Source organism: Rhinolophus ferrumequinum, chromosome 5 (assembly GCF_004115265.2).
Source record: "Rhinolophus ferrumequinum isolate MPI-CBG mRhiFer1 chromosome 5, mRhiFer1_v1.p, whole genome shotgun sequence".
In the NCBI taxonomy this organism is placed as follows: domain Eukaryota; kingdom Metazoa; phylum Chordata; class Mammalia; order Chiroptera; family Rhinolophidae; genus Rhinolophus; species Rhinolophus ferrumequinum.
The window spans coordinates 46,701,268-46,723,859 of NC_046288.1; the positions used below are offsets into that span (position 1 = coordinate 46,701,268).

At 38.4% G+C, this 22,592-nt stretch overlaps 1 protein-coding gene across 1 annotated transcript in view; it reads left to right on the forward strand.

Moving 5' to 3' along the window:
• Positions 1-22,391, forward strand: part of GRID2 (glutamate ionotropic receptor delta type subunit 2) — a 1,348,544-nt gene extending 1,326,153 nt beyond the window's left edge. Inside the window, exons 16-17 of the mRNA XM_033106342.1 lie at positions 10,300-10,357; positions 16,224-22,391. Coding sequence (XP_032962233.1) covers positions 10,300-10,320 — 21 coding nt within the window. The 3' untranslated portion in view covers positions 10,321-10,357; positions 16,224-22,391. The remainder of the gene's footprint in view (positions 1-10,299; positions 10,358-16,223) is intronic.
• Positions 22,392-22,592: the final 201 nt, after the last annotated feature.

A 22,592-nucleotide genomic window follows, 5' to 3' on the forward strand; every position in this document is an offset into this window, starting at 1 on the left:
TTACACCCCTTTGACTATTTTGTAACTACCAATTTTTACTTCTTAATTCCTTCACCTTTTCATCCATTTCTCCTATGCCCTTCCAGTCCAGCAACCATCAGTTTGACCTCTGAAAGTAAATTCAATTTTAATCCCAATTCTCTCCTAACCCTTTCAGCACTTCATGAGTATGTTTGTTCATCCTGAAAGTGATGTTATGAGGTTAGTTTGGTGATGCATACACATTCCGGCCTCTAATTATCCAGAACAACAGACCCTCTCTTACATATTCTGTTGATATTGTTAAAACACCTTCTTAGAAGTCAGGGTTTCACACTCCAAAGATGAAAACTGAGTTAGCTGATGCAAAATTATTAATTGGGCCATTTTCTTCCCCATCTTCACCTTTGGCCCACGCAGAAGAAGATTCATGGTCGGTAACTGTCATGCAGGGTCTCAGCTCCTACTCCCCACACAAGTACGCAGGATATGGTGAGGCCAAAAAGGAACACCAACAGAGCCATGGATAGGGGGTTCATACCACGATATTCTCACTGGCAGCTGGTAGAGACACAAAAGCAAACATCTGCCAGTACCCCAACAGGGGATCTTCCTGCCCGCCAGTCTCGCTGGCAGCCAGGTGAGGCACAGGAAGTAGGATCCACACGAACTGCAATCCGCCATCCACTCTTGCTAACCCCACTTGCTAGCCACAATCCGCCATGCACTTCTCTGCCAACCAACCAACAACCCCTTGCTAACTGCAATCTGCGCTTGCTAGTGTAGCCACGGCAGTTATATTAGTGGCTAATGGCTAACCGGTAATAGCTGATGGCCACCCAGCCACACTGGATGACCATCTGATTACAGATGATGGCCATCTAATACCCTAGCCAGCACCTTTCCACGTGAGGCTGAGAGCCTGGAAACTGCTCTCTGGGACTCTGTCCCCACAGCAACCTTACCACATCCCTTTCACCCCACCTTTCATTCTGAATAAAAGTGAACATCGGGACAACATAAAACTATGCAAACATTGGAACTCCACGTCCAAGTAGACATCTTGCAGGTGACAAAAGAAGCCCAAGAAGGAAGACACATCAGTAAAAGGCAGTCAGAAATTGTAGAGTCTATACACAAAGGAGCTTGTGGCCCAGGAAGCAGCCTCAGCATAATCATAGTACCTTGATGACTGAGCAAGGGAAGGGAAGAAAATGTATGATAGTTTACGAGTGCCGCAGCTGAAGGGACCACCCATTCCTGTCCACGGCCACGTCTACCACTCCAGGGAAGACCTTCAAAGCACCAAACTTCAGATTTCATAGATTTACACATCTCTTCTAGGTACATCGTGAAGCGAAGTATATGCAATTAAGCTGCAGTCCTCTGTAATTACTGTTTTAACCTATTTTTTTCCCAATGGAAACTATGTTCTTTCCAAATAAAACTTTATATTGATTCTTAGTATGTCCAGCAAAGCAGTATTTTAAACATAAATTTACTTTATAGCTTAAAATTTATGAAGTTTACTTATTAAAAGGAAATAAATGATGAAAGTGGATGACTGTTCTAGACCAAAGACAGCGTTCAACTTACTTTGGTGTTTTGATGGGCCCACATACAAAAGTAGTACAGGAAGTCCTCACTTAACATCATCGATAGGTTCTTGGAAACTGTAACTTTAAGTGAAATGTCATAACAAAACCAGTTTTCCCACAGGCTAATTGATATAAACAAGAGATATGTTCCTATGGTATAATTTTGGTCCCAAAATATCACCAACGTTCTAAATAAAGACCCAAAACACTTCTAATATTAAACATGTTGAAATAAATGTGAGCTATACATACTGTAATGCAGGAACTCAGCTCCCATTCCCCACACAGGTACACAGGATATGGTGAGGCCAAAAAGGAACACCAACGGAGCCATGGATAGGGGGTTCATACCACTTTACTCTCGATGGCAGTAGAGTTGGAGACACAGGGAGCAAGCTCCACATGATGTGCAACCCACCATTCACTTCTTTGCCAACCAACCAGCCCCCTAACGTAGCCATGGCAGTTATATTAGTAGCTAATGGCTAACCAGTAGCAGCTGATGGCCAACTAGTCACAGCGTATGGCCATCTGATTACAGCTGATGACCATCTAATAACTGAGCCAGCACCTTTCCACGTGAGGCCAATAGCCTGGAAACTGCTCTCTGGGACTTTGGCCCCAGACATATATTTAATAAAGATGAATAGAAACTAGTAAAATAATTATGTTCCAACCCACTGATTACAGTTCAGGGTCACAGGTGTCGAGTCTCTCCTGGTAGTTCTGGGTGCAAGGCAGGCCCACCCTGGACAGGACGGCCTTCTATCACAGGGCCACTCACACCCACACCCACACTGGCTCAGACTGGGACAATCTAAATGTGCCATTCACCTCACATGCACATCTTTGGGATGTGGGAAGAAACCAAGGTCACCGAAGAAAACCCCCACAGACATGGGGAGAACAAGCAAAAGCTAGACAGTGGCGCCCGCCAGGAATCAATTTTTTTTTTCATCAACATTATAATCAACTGATGTATTCAAGTAACTGTTGTATAAGAAAGTGTCTATACCACAGAATTTGAGGGAAGCCATTCCTAACCTGCTTTGATGATGCCTTACTTCCCTATGAGACAAAGGGCGGAAATTACGCTTGGAGTAATTAGATTCTAATAATGAAGATAAAGATTGATCTATAACATACTTTAAAAGCCATTGTTCTAGAACTATGCCCTTACCCTTTTTTTTTTTTTTTTTTTTTTTTTTGCCTAAATCCATTTTGTTAGGCAACTTCCAAAAATCCTACATGTGGAGTTAGTAATAAGTAAGAAAGATTATTTTCCAATTTGCTTCGATGGGAATTGAAATCATCATTGATAGTTGTCTGTAATTTAACATGACTTTTCTCTCTATTTCGATTATCTTACTTTTAATTGTCTTCTAAAATTATAACAGTGAGATGTACTTAAAAATAAATAATTTGAGAAAACATCTTCCAAAGTTCCACAATGCTATTTAGTACTTTCTGAACAAGACACATAATTCAGAAAGGTTTTTCTAATGAGCACTGAGGTGAAGCTGAGCATGGAGCCTTCAAAAACTGCAAGGATGTAGGATAAAAGATGAAATACGATGAACACTCTCTCTTCTCGGCATGCTTTCCTCATCAGGTTTTCACGTCTTGGCCTCTTTTCGCTAGCTTTTAAAATAAAAAATGGAGACTGAGGTTAGAAGACGGGATGTGCCAAGAATCATGACTTTTGTCAGGGGCCATTTCTGGGTTATCATCCTAAATAATGTGGAATTCTTTTTAAAAGATAAAGACTTTCTTTTTTTTCTCATTTGTAGCCCTCCCAAAAAAGAATATGATTTACCTGATTGCAGATTTTCTTTAGGGAGACTGTGAATAAGATGACAGAATATAATTTGTTTCCATCGTAAATGCTTTTCCAAACTATAAAATCAAGCTCCTAGCAGAAATTCTATCAGTGTCCCTAATCCCAAGCATAAATGATAGGTTCCTTTTTACATGGCAGTGATACGTCTGTGGAGTTTTATTTCCAGGGAGACAGGGCAGGATTTGCTGCTATGCAGACTGAATAATGTTGGAAGCCAACATCATGTCACATTTTGTGTGCACTTTCCAAAGATTAATCCAAGCGTTACAAATGGGACACAGACTGCCATTGTCCCAGGGACACTTTAATAACCCACACCTACAATATTCAACCTGTTGTTTGCATAGGGACAACTTTGGGACACAAAAACCCACCAGAACGACTTGGGGAAAGGAGCCATGGAGAGGCAGAGACCCAGGCGCCAGGGCACCTCTACATTTCATCTTTCATGGCAAATGAGTCTGTTTGGAGTTTATTTATGCTTAAGGATGGGGGTCGTGCAGCTTGCTTTCTTCAAAGCTACTCAGCGAGCATGTCTTAAGTCTGCTGTGAGCTAACTCGGTTAGTTTCTTCCTCATGTTGCATTTTCAGCAGGCTTGCAAACTTGCAGATAATTTTTGTTTTGTTTTGCATAATGTAGCTCAAATTAAATAACATGGCCACATGCCCTCAAAATTCAAACCGTGCCTGGCCAGTTTCTTGTTTTTCTCCCCACCCCTCTCCTTGCCTTACAATTCCTGGCATCTGTTGTTATACTAGGATATTCTTTGAGAATGGAAAACTCAGGAGAAAGCTTCAGGATGAGAAGATTGTGAGAGGAGGATGAGAACCACTAACAATTTTCACATTCCCCAATTCACCATATTTAAATACTCCCATAAAGTAATTATTATTATACTCTATTTACCTTAGAAAACAAACTCTAACGGCCCAGTAGATCAGAATTGATAACTGAGTTCCATATTGAGCTCAAAATATCAGTTACATTTTGCATATAAGAAGACATTTTTAGTACAGAGATACAGATATTAAGAACATAATGAACAGAATCATAAATAGTTCTGATATATTTAGTCTTAGATTTTTTGAACAGTATCATAAAACTAATAACATTTCTTATAATACACTATTATCTTGGTATATATTTGCATGTCTGCAACAGAAGGAAAAATTCAAGAACAAGTACAATTTCTTAAGAAAAATGCTTTGGGGAAACCATAATAAGGCTCAATGATTTACGGAAGCATCATGAAGGAAAAGATTTTGTGTGTGTGTATAATACATTTAATACTTATCAAAAGGAATCATATACAATTACTTAATTTACACTTTAATGACAGATTTCCATATGTGAAAAATTACAAGAGACAGAAAAGATAAATTGAAAGCTAAAAGTGTACATTTTGCTAAAGGACATGCTCATACCATTTATTTTCATTTTTTTTCCTCTTACCATTTAAACTTAAACTTTGGTACTTATTTAAATAAGTATCAATAAATCCATAATAATATAACATTTCAAATTTACTTTCAGTGTTTGGTATAATTTTTAAAAAATTAAAATTATTATATTTCCTTAGTATAATATTTTTATTTTTATTAACATTCTTATAACTAAGAGAGTAAGTATAGGTTTCTTCTTGACTTCTGTAAATATTATTAACCTTGAAATATGAAAATCCGATTTACGTAGGAATATGTGTATGATGCAGTCAGTTAAGAGTCTTAAAAGCATGTATGTTAACAGGAAGTATTTCATGTGAAAACCATGTGTAGGTTGTTTTGACTTTGTAAGCTTGTTTGAGGCCATCATGTGACACAGCTAGGAGGGGAAAGAGTTGAAGGAATGTGTGGAGGGATCCAAATTTGTTCTCTGCTCAGGGTCTCACAGGCTGAAATAGAGGTGTTGGCTAAGCTGCATTCCTTTCTGGAACCAGGGGTGATCTTCTTGTTGGAAGAACCCAGTTCCTTGCAGTTGTAGTTCTGAGGCCCCTGTTCTCTTGCTGGCTGTCATGCAGGGTGTCATGCGGGGTCTCTGATCACACTCCCCACATAAGAACGCAGGACATGGTGAGGCCAAAAAGGAACACCCACGGAGCCATAAATAGGGGAGTCATACCACTATAGTCTCAGTAGCGTCTGGGTTGCAGACACAGGAAGCGGGAGCCACACTATCCGCAACCTGCCATCCACTTCTCTCTGCCAACCAACCTCACTTGCTAGCTGCAATCCGCCATGCTAACTGCAATCTGCTCTTGCTAGCTCAGCCACCATCTTCTTGCTAGCCCCCATTTGCTGCTAGTATAGCTACAGCAGTTATATTAGTGGCCAATGGCTCACTGGTTACAGCTGACAGCCAACTAGCCACAGCTGATGGCCATCCAATCACAGTTGATGGCCTTTTACTACCCGAGTGAGCACCTTTCCACTTGAGGGCGAGAGCCTGGAAACTGCTCTCCTGGTTGTCCCCACACTGGCTATTTATTGGTCAGGACTGCTAACACCTCCCCACAGCTTCTTTCCACTTGGCTGTCTTAGGCTTGGAATCTCTCTGACTTCTGGAAGGTCCTAGTCCCTTTTAAGGGCTCACCTGATTCAGTGAGGTCCAACTAAATTATCTGACATCAAACATAACTGATTAGTAACCTAATCATCCGAGTGGTATCTCATCATATTCACAGGTCCTGCCTACCTTCAGGGGGAAAGGATTATATAGAACTCATACACCAGCATGTGGGAATTTCGAGGGCCACCTAAGAATTCTGCCTACCACATGGCTAATTACAGATAGTGACATGTTGTGAAGGACATAAAGTAGGAGACAGGGAAGGGAGGAGGAACGTGTTCAGACAGAGTGGTCAGAGCAGGCCTCCCAGGAGCAGTAATATTTGATCTGAGACTTGTAGGGCAAAGAAGAAGCCTTCACGGGAATGCATCTCAAAAGAGCATTGTGTTGTTCTTCAAATTCAATGTATTATTAATAACTATGAACATCGTAATTATTAATATTATATTGTTATAATTCCACTTACATGTCAAAATACATACTGATTTTCACAACAAAAAAAAAAATTGCTACTTCTAATGCCTATTTTTAAATAGAACTCGTTTTTCTAGAAGCTCTAATTTAGTTCCTCCAGGACAGAGAACTTGCGACGTGTTTCGAGCTGCAAGCTGCCTTTCCTGGAGGCCCTGCAGAGAAATGGCTCAAGAGCTGTTTGATAGGAGGTGCTGAGGTGGTTTGCCCGTGGAAAGATGCAAAGAAAGTCCCTTACAGACTAACAATTATAATTTCATTGTGGTGTTGACTGTATAAAAACTATGCATGCATAAATTCTAAAAGCATTTGGGGCAGGATATTTTTGAAATACGAATTTATGTTCTGCTTTCTTCAGTTTTCTCTCCTTCCCTACTACAAGAGAAGAGTTCCTTTATGGTTCTTTGTCTGGGAGATTTTGCAAAGTGGAAAACAGCTGACAGCTGCTTTTCCTACCATTGGTACAAATTTAAAGTTATCAGAGAGATACTGTTATGAGTTCTGAGAGGCAAAGATGCCAGAGAGTTACGCTGAGAGCATTAAGAAGGAAGAAAGACAAAAATTTCCCCCAAAATAGAAAAAGGAGGGAAGGGGCCCATGGATTGGGGAGAGGGAGCTATCAGTGAAAGGGAACCCCAAGAGGAAGCTCTGAAACATGGGACTGTAGTCTCTCCACATAATCTTACTTCCAAAACATGAAGAGAAGGATCAAAGCCTTTGGACGTCAAAGAGACCCTCCCCTCAGCCTGTGACAAGAGTGTCTCATTAGAAAACCAGTGTGGACCCATGTCCCCAGAAAGCTTCTGAACACAGTGGCTGTGTTTAAGGACCCAGGGCCTTGGCACAAACTCTGTTGGAGGGTTCGTGTGGAGGAAATAGAGGAGAACCTCACCAATGACTGTGATTAAATTCCCAGAGTCAACTTTAAATCACATGTGAGCTTTTAGACTAAGCATTGTGCACATGTTGAGTACTTATGTATCAGGTACATCAGGAAACTAACAAATTCTGTCCTCATTAAGCCACATTTAGGAAGGAGAATTGCTCTTAGGTAAGTTATCAACAACATAGTTTAAGTTTTGGCAGTTTAAATAGTTTGAAGCATATCTATACCTTAGAGAGTCCAGTCTTCTTCTACTGTCTGAGATGCTACCTCCCACCCTCAGAATGGAAGTGGTGCAGAAGAAAGAGAGTTGGGCCGGTTAGCCAGAGTCCTGGGTTTACTCATGTGGCAATTTTTTATTAAGTGCTATTTAATATCCAAGCATGTTGGGCTTACAAAGACAACACCACTTTCTGCCTTTTATCACAAAGTGAAGAAAGGTGTGTGTGTGTGTGTGTGTGAGAGAGAGAGAGAGAGAGAGAGAGAGAGGCAGATTACAGGCGTTATGCAGTGACGACTCACCAAGATTCAGAAGTCAGAAAGCAAGAGTTCAAAGCTCAGCTTTTCCACTGTTTAGCTGTCTGATCTCAGGTAAACTGTTTGGTGATCCTCAATCTCAGTTATCTCACTCGTTAAAGTTTCTACTATTGATAGACTCTATTAATGATTCCTAAGTCATGGTGGTGTTGTAGCTAAGAAGCAAAGGTTATGAAATTTCATTACGATAAATAAGTCTTGGCAATGCAATGTCTTAAATATGATGGTATTATGTTTGCGGCTCCACATCGATTCCTTCGGTCAACACGTGTTTGTTGAAGACCTACTAGAGCTGAGTGATAAAAGGCACGTAAAGTATCCAAGAATGCCTACTTTGTAAAATGAGAGGTTTGCAATAGATGATCCCTAAAGTTGTTAAATTTAGTCATGAGCTCATGGGGAAACTGTACAGAACACCAGCCCACTGCTCTTTTCAAAAAAACATTTAGATTACATCCACATAGATGTATTCCGGGGGGGTGGTGGGAGGGCAGAATAGACACAAAAGAAGATAAAGTGTTAAATTGAGCCAAGCAATTATTTATTTTAAAATAAAGTTTTGGAAGCTAGCTAATACTGAAATTTTGAATAATTAGATCACTTCACAGTTCCAGTAGTCAAATAAAGACTATGTGGTTATCTGGTACATTTAATCAATAAAAGTAACCAGTCAGTATTATTTGAGTAGAAGTGGTATCTCAAGTATACTCATTTACTCTTTATGGGAAAAAAAAAAGTTTAATTTAAAATCGAATTGAATTCAGTCAACCAATTTCTAATCTAATTGCCATGTTTTGCTTTTGTTTCAACAGAAAAATATTTGAAAAAATTCATAGGAGTCTATTTTCTCAAGAGGTTCCTATAAACCTGGCTGTAATAATTTTCAGTGAGACACTAAGGAAATCTTATTTTAGTCATCAGTCAAATAAATGGAAACATTGTTGGCTCTAGAACTTTTGTCAATCCATTTCAAAAAGCTAAATTTTTCTTAAGTTTGGCCTATTTTTTAAAAATAAAAGCACGGATGTTTGGGTTAATATGAAGACCGTGTGTTAGTCTGATATCTGGCATGCCAAATTCCGGTGTTATTTTATAGGCTAAAGAAAACACCTCTGTAGAAAACAAGGAAGAAGTAGAAAACTCCTGTAACCATAGCAAGACAAGATTTCTAGCATTGTTAAAATATATGATACGACCATTGCTGTGATGTAGTGTAACAGCAATGCTCCTATGTAAACTGGGAAGCCCTGTGCATTGCTCCTCTGAACCTATGGCTTTCACTGACATTTACAAACAGGATAAGAACCTAATATGACCCTTTGCATGCAGCCACTGCCATATAGCTGGAAAGTGTGATAATGCCCGATATGCACTTGCAAATCTCATTAAATTTAGGATCAAATAATTTGGAAGCATCCAGTTAGACATACTATACAACATTAAGGGAAAAAAAACAAAAACAGTATTAGTTTATGTTGCATCAGAAAGATAAAAATAAAATACTGCTTTTGTACTCCTCAATGTGTATTTCTTTGGTATTAAAGATTTGAGTTTTGTTTAAGTAAAACAACCGTGTTGAATTTTCCAGATAACATTTAAATGAGTATGGTGAATTCCCAGCCATTTCCATTAGTAAATAAATTTTTTATGTTATTTGTAGATATTTATGCAAATATTCATAAATAGTAACACGGATACATCTGGAAGAAACTCAAAAGATGTAGTTATATAAGTTATTTTATAGTTATTCCTAATTTGTGGAAATTATCCTCCCATATTATTGTTAAAAATATGTATTTGACCAATATTTTGAATAATTGAATCATTTCAAAAATCATTTTCTCCATTTCTTTTAAGCTGTGGTTATAAAGACCAAAGTTAAATGGATTGTGGTAATTCACTGGTTGACTGGTTAGCAAAGCATAAAATATCCGGGGGGATGCTGAATGAATTCAGTGATACCACTAATTATTTTCCTAAGAGTTAATAGATAATGTCATTAGCACAATTATATAAATGGTGCTTGATACATTTAGTAAACTCTATCTAATTTTATTGAGAATAATCAATTGTTTGCTGGTCACATTTCTATTTTTTTCTAGGTTTTTTATTTAGCTAGTAACATTCTATTTTTCAGTAGGCCTAAATATATACAAATATGAATTATACAAACTTTTATATAAAAGCAAACAATACACCTAATTAATATAGAATGGTTTTCTAAATCAATCAAACAAACTAGATAATTACCAAATTTCTAGTTAATTTTGCTTTTCCAACTGTTTTGGTTTTAAGAAATCAAAGGTTTCTCTTAGAGACTTGGATAAAAATAGAATTTATTATTTGAACATCTTTAGGTGATAAGTTTGTGTATGTGTAAACTTAAACTGCACTTTTTCCTTATTTTCTGTTCTTTTATTTTCAGTTCCAAGTTCTAATTCAGTGACATAGTCCTGAAAGATTTGCCACATAAAGCACAATATGTGAGTAAACAGAAATGTTTTAAATAAAACATAACACTTTTATTAAATATTTCTAATTTATGAAAATAGAAATACTGAAATGTAATATAAAATAATTAACTCCTCTTTCTATCTAGACTTTCCATTAATAATACAGTGACTTCTAACAGTAGTTTTACAATACTTACAACAGCATTTCTTTCAACTTTATAAATAACTAAATAGTTAAAGCACTGTACTTCCTCACATCATTTTTAATGGATAGCTAAGGACCATGTATCACTGAATATCTTAGATATGTTGATGCCATAACAGCAGTGAAGCAGAAACAAATTAATTTATAATTATAGGGGAAATTTGGTTAAACTAACAAATATATAAATGCATACAGACACATCTTAGGTTAAATTACCATCATGGGCTCAATCCAGGTTCAAAATCTCACCAAATGCCTACTTCGTAATTAAATTTTATAGTATATATTTCTTTAAAATCATATATTTAAAATATATTGTGTATTTGTCCCCTTCTTAAGTGTTTTGATGTCTTTCTGGAGAGAGAAAATCCAGCTTGTGGGCCTGAATCTTTCTGGCTGCTGCACAGTAGCTGTTTCAGACCTGCGTGCTTGTGTTTCCGATTCCTGGGAAGTTCTCTTTGCCACAGGGCGTGCCCTGAAACACATCAAAAGAACCAAGTTCTACAAAAGAAAAAAGAAACTCCAGTAGGCTTGAACATACAAAGAGAGGGAGAAAGAGATGAGAAAGAGGCCAGGCAGAGTGCTGAATACAAAATGAGTTCAGTCAACCCCAGGAGCTCTTCATCACTTACATTTATCTTGTTCTGGGAGAGGGGCGTCAAAACCAGCCCTGACATAAACCACCCACTGCCATTGACTTTGACTCTATGTGTGAGTGTGAGTGTGTGTGAGTGTGTGTGTGTGTGTGTGTGAAGTGTATTGTACATAAAAAGGAGCAGATTTCATGAGGTATCACTGTTACCTCACAAGAATTAAAAAGGAAACATTTAAAAACACAAATTACCAAAGTCTCAAGCAAATAAATTTAGCGTGGTTTTCACTTAACTACTCTATAGTGTTTATATCAAGTCTTCTAATTGTGCATTGCTTTAACATCTTCGCTGCAGTATTTATAATGTACCTTCTGTACTTGCTATCATAAAGTATGTGAGATTTTCCATTTCTACTTGCAATATTTTATACATGTTTAGTATTTCAGGATCAAAACTCATGGTTAAAATCTCTGCAACAAGATGGACTCTATATGATAAATAAAAAACAATTAAAAGGCAAATGTCAAAAAAAATGAAGGAACAAGGGAAATATTTTCTGATCTATGCTAATTCCATCTTTGAAATTAATGCCCCCAAATTCTGACTCTCTGTGTTCCTTAAAAGTATTTCCAATTGAAAAATCCCTTCCAACAAATTTTACTGTACCACTGGGTCTTGAATATCTGCAGATTTTCTAGAGATAGTGTAATGTCAAATCTGACATCTTTGCAGTCCTGCAGTGGAATGGCCTTTAAATATTGGTGGTTTGGAGGTAAGTTAATTAACAGTGAATGAAAAGAGATGAACTTGGAAAAAGAGCGACAGATGGGGGGCGGGGGCTATATATCGCAAAGACTTTTCTTATTAGCAAGACTTAGAAACATTACATTACATAAGGGGCACATTTAGAACTTCAGTACAAGTTTCTGTTATCGAGAATGATATATAAATAGTAGGCGCAAGATTGTTTCCATTGCCTAGGAAGGTATACTCTAATGTGCTGTTTCTGATTTCCTAATACACATCAATTCAATCGGAGTAGGTATCCACCAATATTATGATATTTATTTTGTGATTACCTGAGACTTTCTAATTTCTACATTACTTGGCTTGCATTACTTTTATGTCTCCAGACTACTGGTACACCATCATTATAATAATCGTGTGTTGCTTTTGTAATTGGTATTCAATATAAAAATGAAACTTTTTTCCTAAAAAGATTTTTGCAAAAAGTCATAGCACATTTAGGTGAGTGTGTCAGGGTTTCTTAGTAGAGTACGCAAAGCATGGCTCCCATGGTCTTGCTTGAACAAAGAGTTTCAGTCAGCCAGCAGTCTGGAATGCAAGGTAGAATCATGTGTCCTGTTTACGTGCAGCAGAATATGCAGCCCTTACTCCAGTGATCTAAATGCATCCATAGCTTTTTTTACTCTGTTTCAGTTTTCTTCCATTTTCTTAAGCAAATAAAATAATTAAAAATTTGAACAAGGTAGAGTTTGAGGCAATCGTGCCCTGGTCAGATTTATAGGTAATATCAAAATAAAATCATATGATTTCACTCTCACTTCTGCAATAAATTATCGAGAAATCCTGTCTTAAGAGAGGATGAGGGGGGGGGCGCGGGGAGAGAGAGAGGGGGGTGGGGGGAGAGAGAGAAAGAGAGAGAGAAACAGAAATGATAAAGAAAAATCAAACATGAATTATGATTCTGGATGTTGATAGTCCTGGTCCAAGTTTTCTTCTGCTTTCCAGATTAGCCCCTTTTCAAATATACCATACAAATTCACCATTTGCTTTTATGTGGTTACATTTTTTTTTCATACTCTGTGATTAGCATTTATGCCACCACAAAGTGTAAACGCCAACAGTGGAAAAAAGCAGACAGAGGACTTTCCTAAAGATTAAAACCAAAAACAACATAAAGCGCCCATCACATCGAGTCCAGTTTCCAGAGGTTGTGTGTGATTTTCCAGGATGAACAGCTCCTAGAGCCTCAGTGAGCTGGTCAAAGAGAAAAATGAAGGGAAGGATGACACAGTCTTTGTGTGGCCCTCAGAATCCTGCGGGTCAAATGATTCACTCTAACTACCGGCTTTACAAGCCCAAAGGTCAGTCTCGCCTCCCACAGCACCCTTGGATGCCATGGTATTCTTAGCAGGCAGCAGCTTGCCTTGGGAAACAATTCCAGACCACCGCCTTGGGCGTACCCTCACTAGGCATTTCCTGGCTTCCCAAGGGGCCCTGTTCTCATAGAGGGGGTCTCCCTCCAATGTATAAATTAAATAACACATTAATAGGCCATTCGAAAAGTTGATCATTTTTAAATCAAGATCCAGACTGTTGGATATAACGTTAGTATTTTCCAACGATATAGTTCATGATCATCTCAAAATTCACGTAGGCAAAACCCATCTCTTTTCTTCTAATGTTTCTGTCTGTCAAAACAAACAAACAAACGAAAAAAAAAAAACAAACACCCATCCCACCTCCAGAGGAGACTGGGTCTAAGCACAAAACCTCCGAGGTGGGATGCACCTCTTTCCAGTCCTGACTCGCTAATTACTATCCTCTCTAACCTATTTCTTTATCAGTAAAATAAAAATGATAATAGTTCCCATCTCATAGAATTACTGTGGGGAATAAATGAGACTGAATTAGAGACCAAACCAACGTGCCTGGTATAGCCTATAATAGTCATTCAGTAAATTTTAGCTATTATTAAACTTAAAAAGAAGTAACCTTTCACTCATGCTTCTGGATCCTTCATATCAGCCAGCCTCAGAGACCCATCCACTTGGCATTTGTGCCTTTTTCCCTTAAACACTTAGTGCCTTGGTTCTACACCCTTATCTCCTTGTAACTAGATTGTTTAAATGATAATTTCAGTCGATCCGCTGGTACATTTTTTCTTCAATCCAGCCTGTACATCACTGCCAGTTTGATTTTTCATAAATAGTGCTTTCCGTCCACTGCTGTTAGAAAAATCTTTACAGATTTCCTCTTTCCTACTTCTCTGTCTGGTTTTCGGGAGCCTACAATTTAATTCTGTTTGTTATTCTGTGATGCAAAACCCAGTTTGGTGTAGACAATTTTCTGCCATACAATTTTTTTTATTGATTCCCTCACATAGTCAACAAATATTTATGAAGGGCCTACCCTTGGACCAGATGCTAGGAATGCAAAGATATCTGTTTCCAATGATATAAACATAAATAAAACATTATTTTCCCTGCCATAAATGAGACTATCACAGACAATAGACAATTAAGCAACTCATGCCAATATACCAGGTAAGAACTCTAAAGAATATAGAACAAAGAAAAGAAAACTCTACTGCTATAACAGCCTGCCCTTGGGTGGGAAGGCCTCAAGATATAGCATTAGAATTAAATGATTACAGTGGAACTGATTATTTTCCACACTGCTTCCTGCTTCTAGAAGCCATAGGCCCCCAAAAGTTTGTGGATTCTTGTCCTTAGTTAAAATTGCCCTCAACCTGTCAAAATTCTAGCCATTCCCCACAAAGCCAGTCCCACCTCCTCCATGATTTCTTCCCTCATTTTTCCAACGCTTGATTTTCCTTCCTTGAACTATCAAATCTATTAGTCTGCATTATTTAACTTAATGCTCAGTTATATGGAATGTTCAGGTGTTTGATATGCTTTTATATGACAGAGTTATCTCCGTAACCAGATTTTTAGCATATTAAGGGAAGAATGCATTTTTTATACAAGTGCATTTCCTATTTTCTAAATTCTAAGACAACTGAATTCTGAAGACAACTGTAGTAATAAATAATAAGTAATTGGTTAATTTGTTTATTTTTCATAGGAGAAATGTGTATTTTAAAAAAGAGTATTTTTTTCACATTACTTGCTAGTCTAGAATTCCCTAAAATTTGTTCTACGTAGCACCAGTTCTATAAGATGCTAATAAATATTACTCAAAAACTTAACTCCATGTTAAAATGTTGGGGATATTCCTGCTTGAACATAGTTGAATAAGATTACTTACTACAAGATTTCCCAGAGACTCTAAAACTTTATAATTTAAGTCTTCAAGAGAAGTAGATATTATACAGTGTTTCCCAACTCTGCTTAATGACAAAACCCATTTCTTGGAATTAGTGTTCACAAAGCTCACTTGGAAATGCTGATGTCTTGTAAAGTCTTTGGACCTGATTTCTGTGATCAGCACAGTCAAACCATTTGCAATCCTGGCATACAGTTATTTAATTCAATTAACTGGTAAGTGCTATCAATATCCTAACTATTAGAAATACTTAGTCCTCTCTAAATTCTATAACATTAGAAATATTTTGATAAGCATAAAACCTGGGTACAAAGTCTCCCAAAAAGGATGTAGAGGCAACGACTCTCACTGATCCCTTCTGAAGCTGGCCAAAATTAAGTTTCACAATTTGTGCCTGGGTTAAGGCTCTTGCTATTAATTTAAATTTTTAGATTCTATTTTTAATGGCTGAATTATGAGGACCACCTCTTCGGTTTCGAGAACGAGGGATGTTCTTAGTTAAGAGCATATATTTAAATGAATAAGTTAAAATGCATTTAACAATATCAAATTTGCTTCATGATTACAACTTTGATGTGATTTTTATATTTATCATTAATTATTCATGTTTTAAAGCTTACACATAATAACTAAAAGTCAAGATTTAAGATTCAAGATCTAAGGAAACAGGCCCCAGGATACTGTGAGTTACTGTATGTCAAAACCAACTTTGATAAAATTCTCCTCTGACTCTCCGTGTGAGGGCAATGGTGATTTTATTTTCTGGTGAAGATATCCAAGACCTTAGCTAGTGTCAACTACCAAGGTATCCTAATCCAGACCTGGCTGAACTCCACGGCCTTCCTGAGACAGGTTCTAGTGAACCAGCAGCCAATATGCTCTGCTTTCTCCTGGTTGCCTGGGATCCAGAAAAGCTATGAAGCCTGACATGGTAGGTTTGCAACAGCTGTCATGATGCTCCACATTGTTTACAAAGGACCTTAAAGTGGAGTCAATGCCTTATAAGTAATGATAGGACCACGGAAAGGCAAACCTTGATGTAACCTTATGCTTTATTTTACCACAGGCTTCATCCCTGCAGAATGAAACTGCATCTGAAAGAAGGAATGCTTGGCCTTTGAGGCCATGTTTGAAACTTGGCACCAATACCTGGAGAAGCCAGGCATCCAGTCATGGCCTACAACAGTCATCACAACTGGGAAGACCTCTGGATGACCCATAACCTCCAGCAGCACCAAAGCTGCTGATCTCTTTCCCGCCTATTGATTTCAGGACCCACTAGATCCTGGGTACCCAAAACTGGTGAGCTGGTATCTATATTCTAAGTTAAAAATTCTTATTCAGTTCAAAGAAGTTGAACTCACCAGGTCATGACACCCAAAATCTTGTCTGTAATCCACTCATAAAAGAGAGATGAAAGGACTGCTGCTTTCAGCCACCGAATGGGTGTCACTGGCACCAGCCCCTTAGCCCTGGAGAGATGTGTGTACACAGTGGATGTCTTGCCCATGTGTCCTGGTCAGAAGCACTCACACTGAGGTCGAAGCCTACACCACAACAGTTTTGTTCTCTGGCTTCTACCTATTCAAGATTTAGCACGGTCTCAACTGTAGGTCTTGGGACTTCTGATGGCCAACTGTCCAAGAAAATGTGGAGGACCAAGGAGAATGCGTCTTGGCAGAACTGAATCAGAAAAAGACAGAGGCCTCTTCTAACACTTGTTGATCCATCGGTGATTGTGATTAATCATCTTTGAGGAATTTTATCACAAAGGTCTCTCCATATTACTAAAACAATGTTATCTTTATATTGAGCAAAATGATCCACTTTTCTCCACACCAACGGACATAGCCTTTCCCCCAGTGACCATCAGATACCTACATTCTGCATGGATCCCTGACTAATGGAGAGTCACCAGTTTGAGTCCACATTGAGTAAATTTGTTATTGCAAAGATCACTTGGATCATGAGATTACAACCAGGAATAGCAGTGACTGTGTATACCAAAATAACTGAGTTTTCCTTATACCCAGTTAGTTCCACATTCATCTATAGTACCTCTTCCATGCAAATCCATTTCCTACAAGTAAAATATGGAAGCATCCCATGAAACATCCCAATCCCTCATGAATTCAACCAATTTTGATTGAGGACCTATTATATGCCCAACACTGTATACAATTCTAAGGATACAATGACGAGTAAATCACAGTGCTTGCCCCCAAGAAGTTTACATTCCAATGGGGAAGTAAGACAATCAAACAGCGTGGTGAGTGCTAGAGCAGAATTCTCTTGCCTCTGGTCTTTGACCATCCAGGGAGCTCCTAGTTGCCCAGGCTTACTCACAGATGATCTTCTAATATGCCAAAGCAACCCACAAGATTCAAGCCAACAAGCAGCAGGTGACAGAGGAACCCCTGCAAGTGGTGATCCTATGGATTCTGGTTACTGATGTATTATTTCTAAACCACCTGACTTTTAAACAAGCTAGATGCTCACTTACTAAGCGCCTTCCCTGTTATGGCATCAAACTGGTAGCCTGCAGGTTGTGGTTGCTGATGGTGGAATCAAGCTGTGAAGTTGAAGGACATGGCTTCAAGTTTGGGTCCTAGCACTTATCATGACTGGGCACATCACTTAAGCTCTCTAGTCTTTGGTGTCTTTCTTTGCAAAACAAAAATGAAAACATTATATACTATACCTACCTCACAGGGTTGTTGTGAGAATCAAGTGAAAATGTATGTGAAAGCACTGTGTAACTTTGTTATTTTTTAATCACCCCATTTTCCATGGGTTCTTCCTTCTCCCTACCAAATACAGTCTTATAATTTACTAGAAGGATGTTCTCTTCCCCACCCCTACCCCCACCCTGCCTTACAAGTGAATGGTACAAAGAAGATGAAGTACATGCCCTCCTGGATGTCTGGTTTTAGTATGGGAATTCTGATGCCACAACAACGGCAAGGATATAATCCAGAGGACCAAAGCCAGGGTCCTATTGCCATGTAGACATTCCACCATTAACACACCCATAAGCCTGGACACCAGTCAGCCCTCTAGATGAAAAGCTTTCTCTAGAGCCCATTATACAGAATCCATTCTTGGCCCCAGAGAACTAACAAGACAGCAATGATTCAGGGAGTCTCCTGGGCTCTGGCTGCCAAAGAATCACCAGCCTTTGCAACGGAAAGCATGCCTCCCAAGAAAGATCAAGAGCAGTTGGTTAAAGGAGACACTGGCCTAATTAAACAAAACACAAGCCGCCCCTGACTACCTGACCTATTACAGTTGGGCTGGCAAGAGAAACTCCTAGACATTTATTTAAAGCAAAGATTTGGTGACCATTTCTCTTTAAGCACATTTGGTGACCCTCAGGCCAATTTGGCTCTTGCCTCTCTGATTTTGACTTGTCTATTCCCTGTCTAGCCAACAAACCTGTGATAAGATGTGTTCCTGGCTTACCAATCTCATATTTTCCCCTTATACACACACACACACACACACACACACACACACACACACACACACACCATGTTTCTTATCTTGCACACATGGCCAAGCCATAGCCTGGTCTTCCATTTCTGGAGCCTTCTATGACAGGTTGGAACTTTGATTCTATTTCAGTCCTGGGTGGAAGTTTAAATATAGTGCCTATGGAGCCACTGACAATGCAGCAATCATTTAAGAAAGAAAAAATGATTTTGTCTTTCTACTTAGAATACACAAGCTTCTCCAAAATGTGAAGAGCATATTAGCATGGATCTCCAGGAACAGCATAAAGTTTCTATAAAAGGTCTCCTGAGTGAAGAGAATGATGATTACGTGCCAAGAGATGAGATAGGATTGGCACTGCAGAAGTTCTGAAGTAAGATCTTATGTCGAAAATAGAAAATTTCAACTAAAATCCATTCCTCAGTTTCTTGGAGCAAGGAAAGAGGATTATAAGAAAAATCTTAGCTCAATGTTTATATCAGTTTTCAAAATATTTTTAAATGAAATGGAAAATAATTCACAATCTCCTCTTTGCTATATGTCAGAATAGCTGAAACTTAGTATACCAATTCAGTGAACTGAGAAATTCCCAGGTCTCTTTTCTTAAGGCTATGATATTAACATTTCATTGTAATACTTTTTAAAAATAAAAAAAATTAAAACAGTCTCTTATAGTTTACAATCACAACTTGGTGTGGGAAGGAAGCCAGAAAGACTCAGAGAACCAGCCACCCAAGGTCAGAGGCACTGAGCCAAAGGACCCAGCTAAGATGGCCCACGCCAGGAAGAAAAGCTGCTGCTGAAATGACAGGCCAAGCATATGAAATAAGATGATCTCCAGGTCATGGTAGCTGACAAAGAAGAATAGACTAATCCAAATTGGGAAACAGATTAAGATGTTGGAATAGGTACCAGGATGAATAGAGCTGGGCAGGAGATGGAGTCACCTACTAGCACACAATGTTTTTCTTACAGTAGCCTTTCTTATGAGCTGCAATATTACTTTCTAGTTCCTTTTTCAGAAGTAAAATCCTCAGTATCACTGAGGCCACTTACATAGCCAGCCCTGAATAGAAACTCCTTCCTTACGCACAGACATACCTTTTTACTATCTTGGTGGATATAATTTTCTTTTCCAAAGATTTTTAATTTTTTCACAATTCTTTGATAAATTATTTTAGCAATAAAAATTTGTCAATAAATTCTTTCCCTTTTTGAATTCCAATTCCTTCTTTGGTGATTACAAATTGGTAATAAAAATGAATTGCTTTAGTTAATAGTTTGTCTTCCCTTGCATGCCTAGGGCTATATGAGAGGGAAAAGTTATTTCTCCTCATAGAGTACATACAAGTGAGCTAGAAACAACTACTATAGTTAAATACCAGGCAAGGATAGCCAAGGGGGTGTTTGCTAGTGACACACAGTAAGCATTCAATCTGTACATTGCACCTGTTTTCCAAAAATCAGAGGAGATCAACTCTCCCACTGCTACATCAGGATGTAGAGACTGCTGAGTGAAAGACAGACCACAGGATGAAAAAGAATGATGCAGGCGGCATTTTGCAGAAGGAGGTGGGTGAATGCAAAGACCGGCCACTTCCCATAGCTGGCAGAAGTGCCAGGCTTTTCACAGAATTCACATTAGAAGTTCCAGCAGTACATGGAACCGGGCCAGTAGATACAATGGTGGGGAGAGTAGGGAAATTTCAGTAATGAGACTGAACTCTGCACACTTTGAAACAGACTAAGAAAGCTCTACTATTGGCAACAAAGATTGTTTTTATTTTTGTTTTTTAATTGATTATTCTTACTAAACTTGGTAAGGCATGAGTAAGTGTGGGGAATAAAGTCAGTGGATTATAGCCCTTGGGTTCGTAATGAAGAAGATAATCTAAATGTTGTCAACAGAGACAGATCCACGAGAGATGGGAAGGTACTAACAGGAATCTCGCTGCGTATCTTTTCCAATATGCTATATGTACAGTTATGCTTAAATTGACTGCCCAGTAAACTGCGACTGGTTCTTACCTTTTGTGTGAGTTCAGTTCTTCTCCACTGCATCTTTTTATGGTCTTTTAAAGTCTTGAATTTTTCAAAGTTAACAGAGTACCTGTTAGTATCTGAACCAGATACAGATAGTTCCATCGATATTCTGGAATGGCCAAGCCAAATAAACAGCAATTCTTTACTGAGTAACATTTATTTCAAGTGGAATACATACAAATTACACCAAGAAGATGTAATATCGTCTCTCTTACCACAGGCCCTAGTGTATTATGATCCCAAATTTGCCGTCTTCCACTCCACACAAACAAAACTAATTTCTTTAAGGTGACAGTCTACACAGAGAATACTGTTTGTTTGTGTTTTTTTCACTAGATCAAAAGTTAGCAGTAATTAAACCATTCTTTGAAGGAACTAATGAAACAAGTTAAACTCCTTGAAGGTATTTTTTTCTTTCCATTTACACTGAGTGGCATCCATGTTCCAGACACTGCGTTAAGCAATGGACATCACCTAGTGTGCAAAATCATGGCGTTCACACGCCAGGGTCAGAGGGCGTAAAGGCTATTTGAGACAGAGAGACCAGCAATCATCCTTCAGTGAGAGAAAGCAAAGCCCACGTAGAACTGAAATGCCAGTGTGGCTGAATGAACTAAACACAGGTCCCGGGGACTGGAGCCCTGAAGCAAAGGTAGGAAGGGTAGGAGATGAGGTATAGAGGTGAGTAGGAACCAACCTATTCAGAGTCTTGGAGGCCAACTGAGGAACTTGGTCTTCAGCCTAAGAGCCTCCAGAAGCCATAGCGGGTTTTTAGCAAGAGTCGAGTCGAAACTTTGTTTGCCTTGCCTTGTTTTGTACATACAGAGAGTGATCAAAATATACGTACTGAATAAATTCAGGAAAGTATTTTTTTATTTTCCACAAAATATCCCAGAAAACTGTTATTATATTTTCCTAAATTGAATTGATTATCAGAATCATTACTCAGAAACTTCCACTTAAAGAGGCCCTCTGAGATGTACATTCACGTGGTGCCAAGGGTGTCAGTCAGTATTGCAGTCTTATCCAGTGCATAGTGCATACAGGGATTCCGTCTTTAAAAGAGATACAAAAATTGTCCCGAAACAGTGGTACAGAAGAAAATATTTTGGAAGCTTCCATGAGAAGAAGTGAAGAAATCATTACTATTTACTACTGTACAAGGGGCAGGAGCTCAATTTAGAATGGGAAATGGTAATAAAGGAGTCTCCGAAATGTAGAGATGTCCAAATTTGCATGCACACCAATAGCAACATTAGGTTGCAGTCTCTCCTCCATCAACCCTTCTCTCACCCACGCCGAAAGAGATACCTGGTGCCTCCAGCAGCTGCATGCCTTCAGGGAACTGGGACAGGAATTGGTCTTGGCTTTCCCCACAGACTAAGGCATATGCTTTCTCAGTTCAGCTAATTCAATTATCACCTGTTCATGTGTTTCCATTTTGTAAAATTAGTTGACATCTTTCATTTACTATTGTCTCTAACCATTCTCTTTCGGTTTTTGTTTTGGGGGTCTTTTTTCTGTCATATTAATGGTGTTTTGAGGAGAGCATCTGCTGTTCGGCTAAAACAACCAACTGGAACTTATTGTTTTAATTTACATTTCCTGGTTGAATATGTTTTTGATCTTTATGGACCATTTTTACTGCTCCTTCATGAATTACCTGCTCTTATCTTTTGGCTGTTTTTCTATCAGGAACTAGTCATTTTCTTATCAGGTTTAATAGTTCCTTTTTATATTATGTTTATTAACTCACTGTGTATAAAACTTGTTGCAAATATTTTTCCAGTTTGTCATTTACTTTTAACGTTCATGATTTTTGTACATGAAAATGACTTTTTTTAGTTTTTTTGTACTATAGTTTGTGAAACTCTTATTATTAAAAAGTATTAATTTTAAA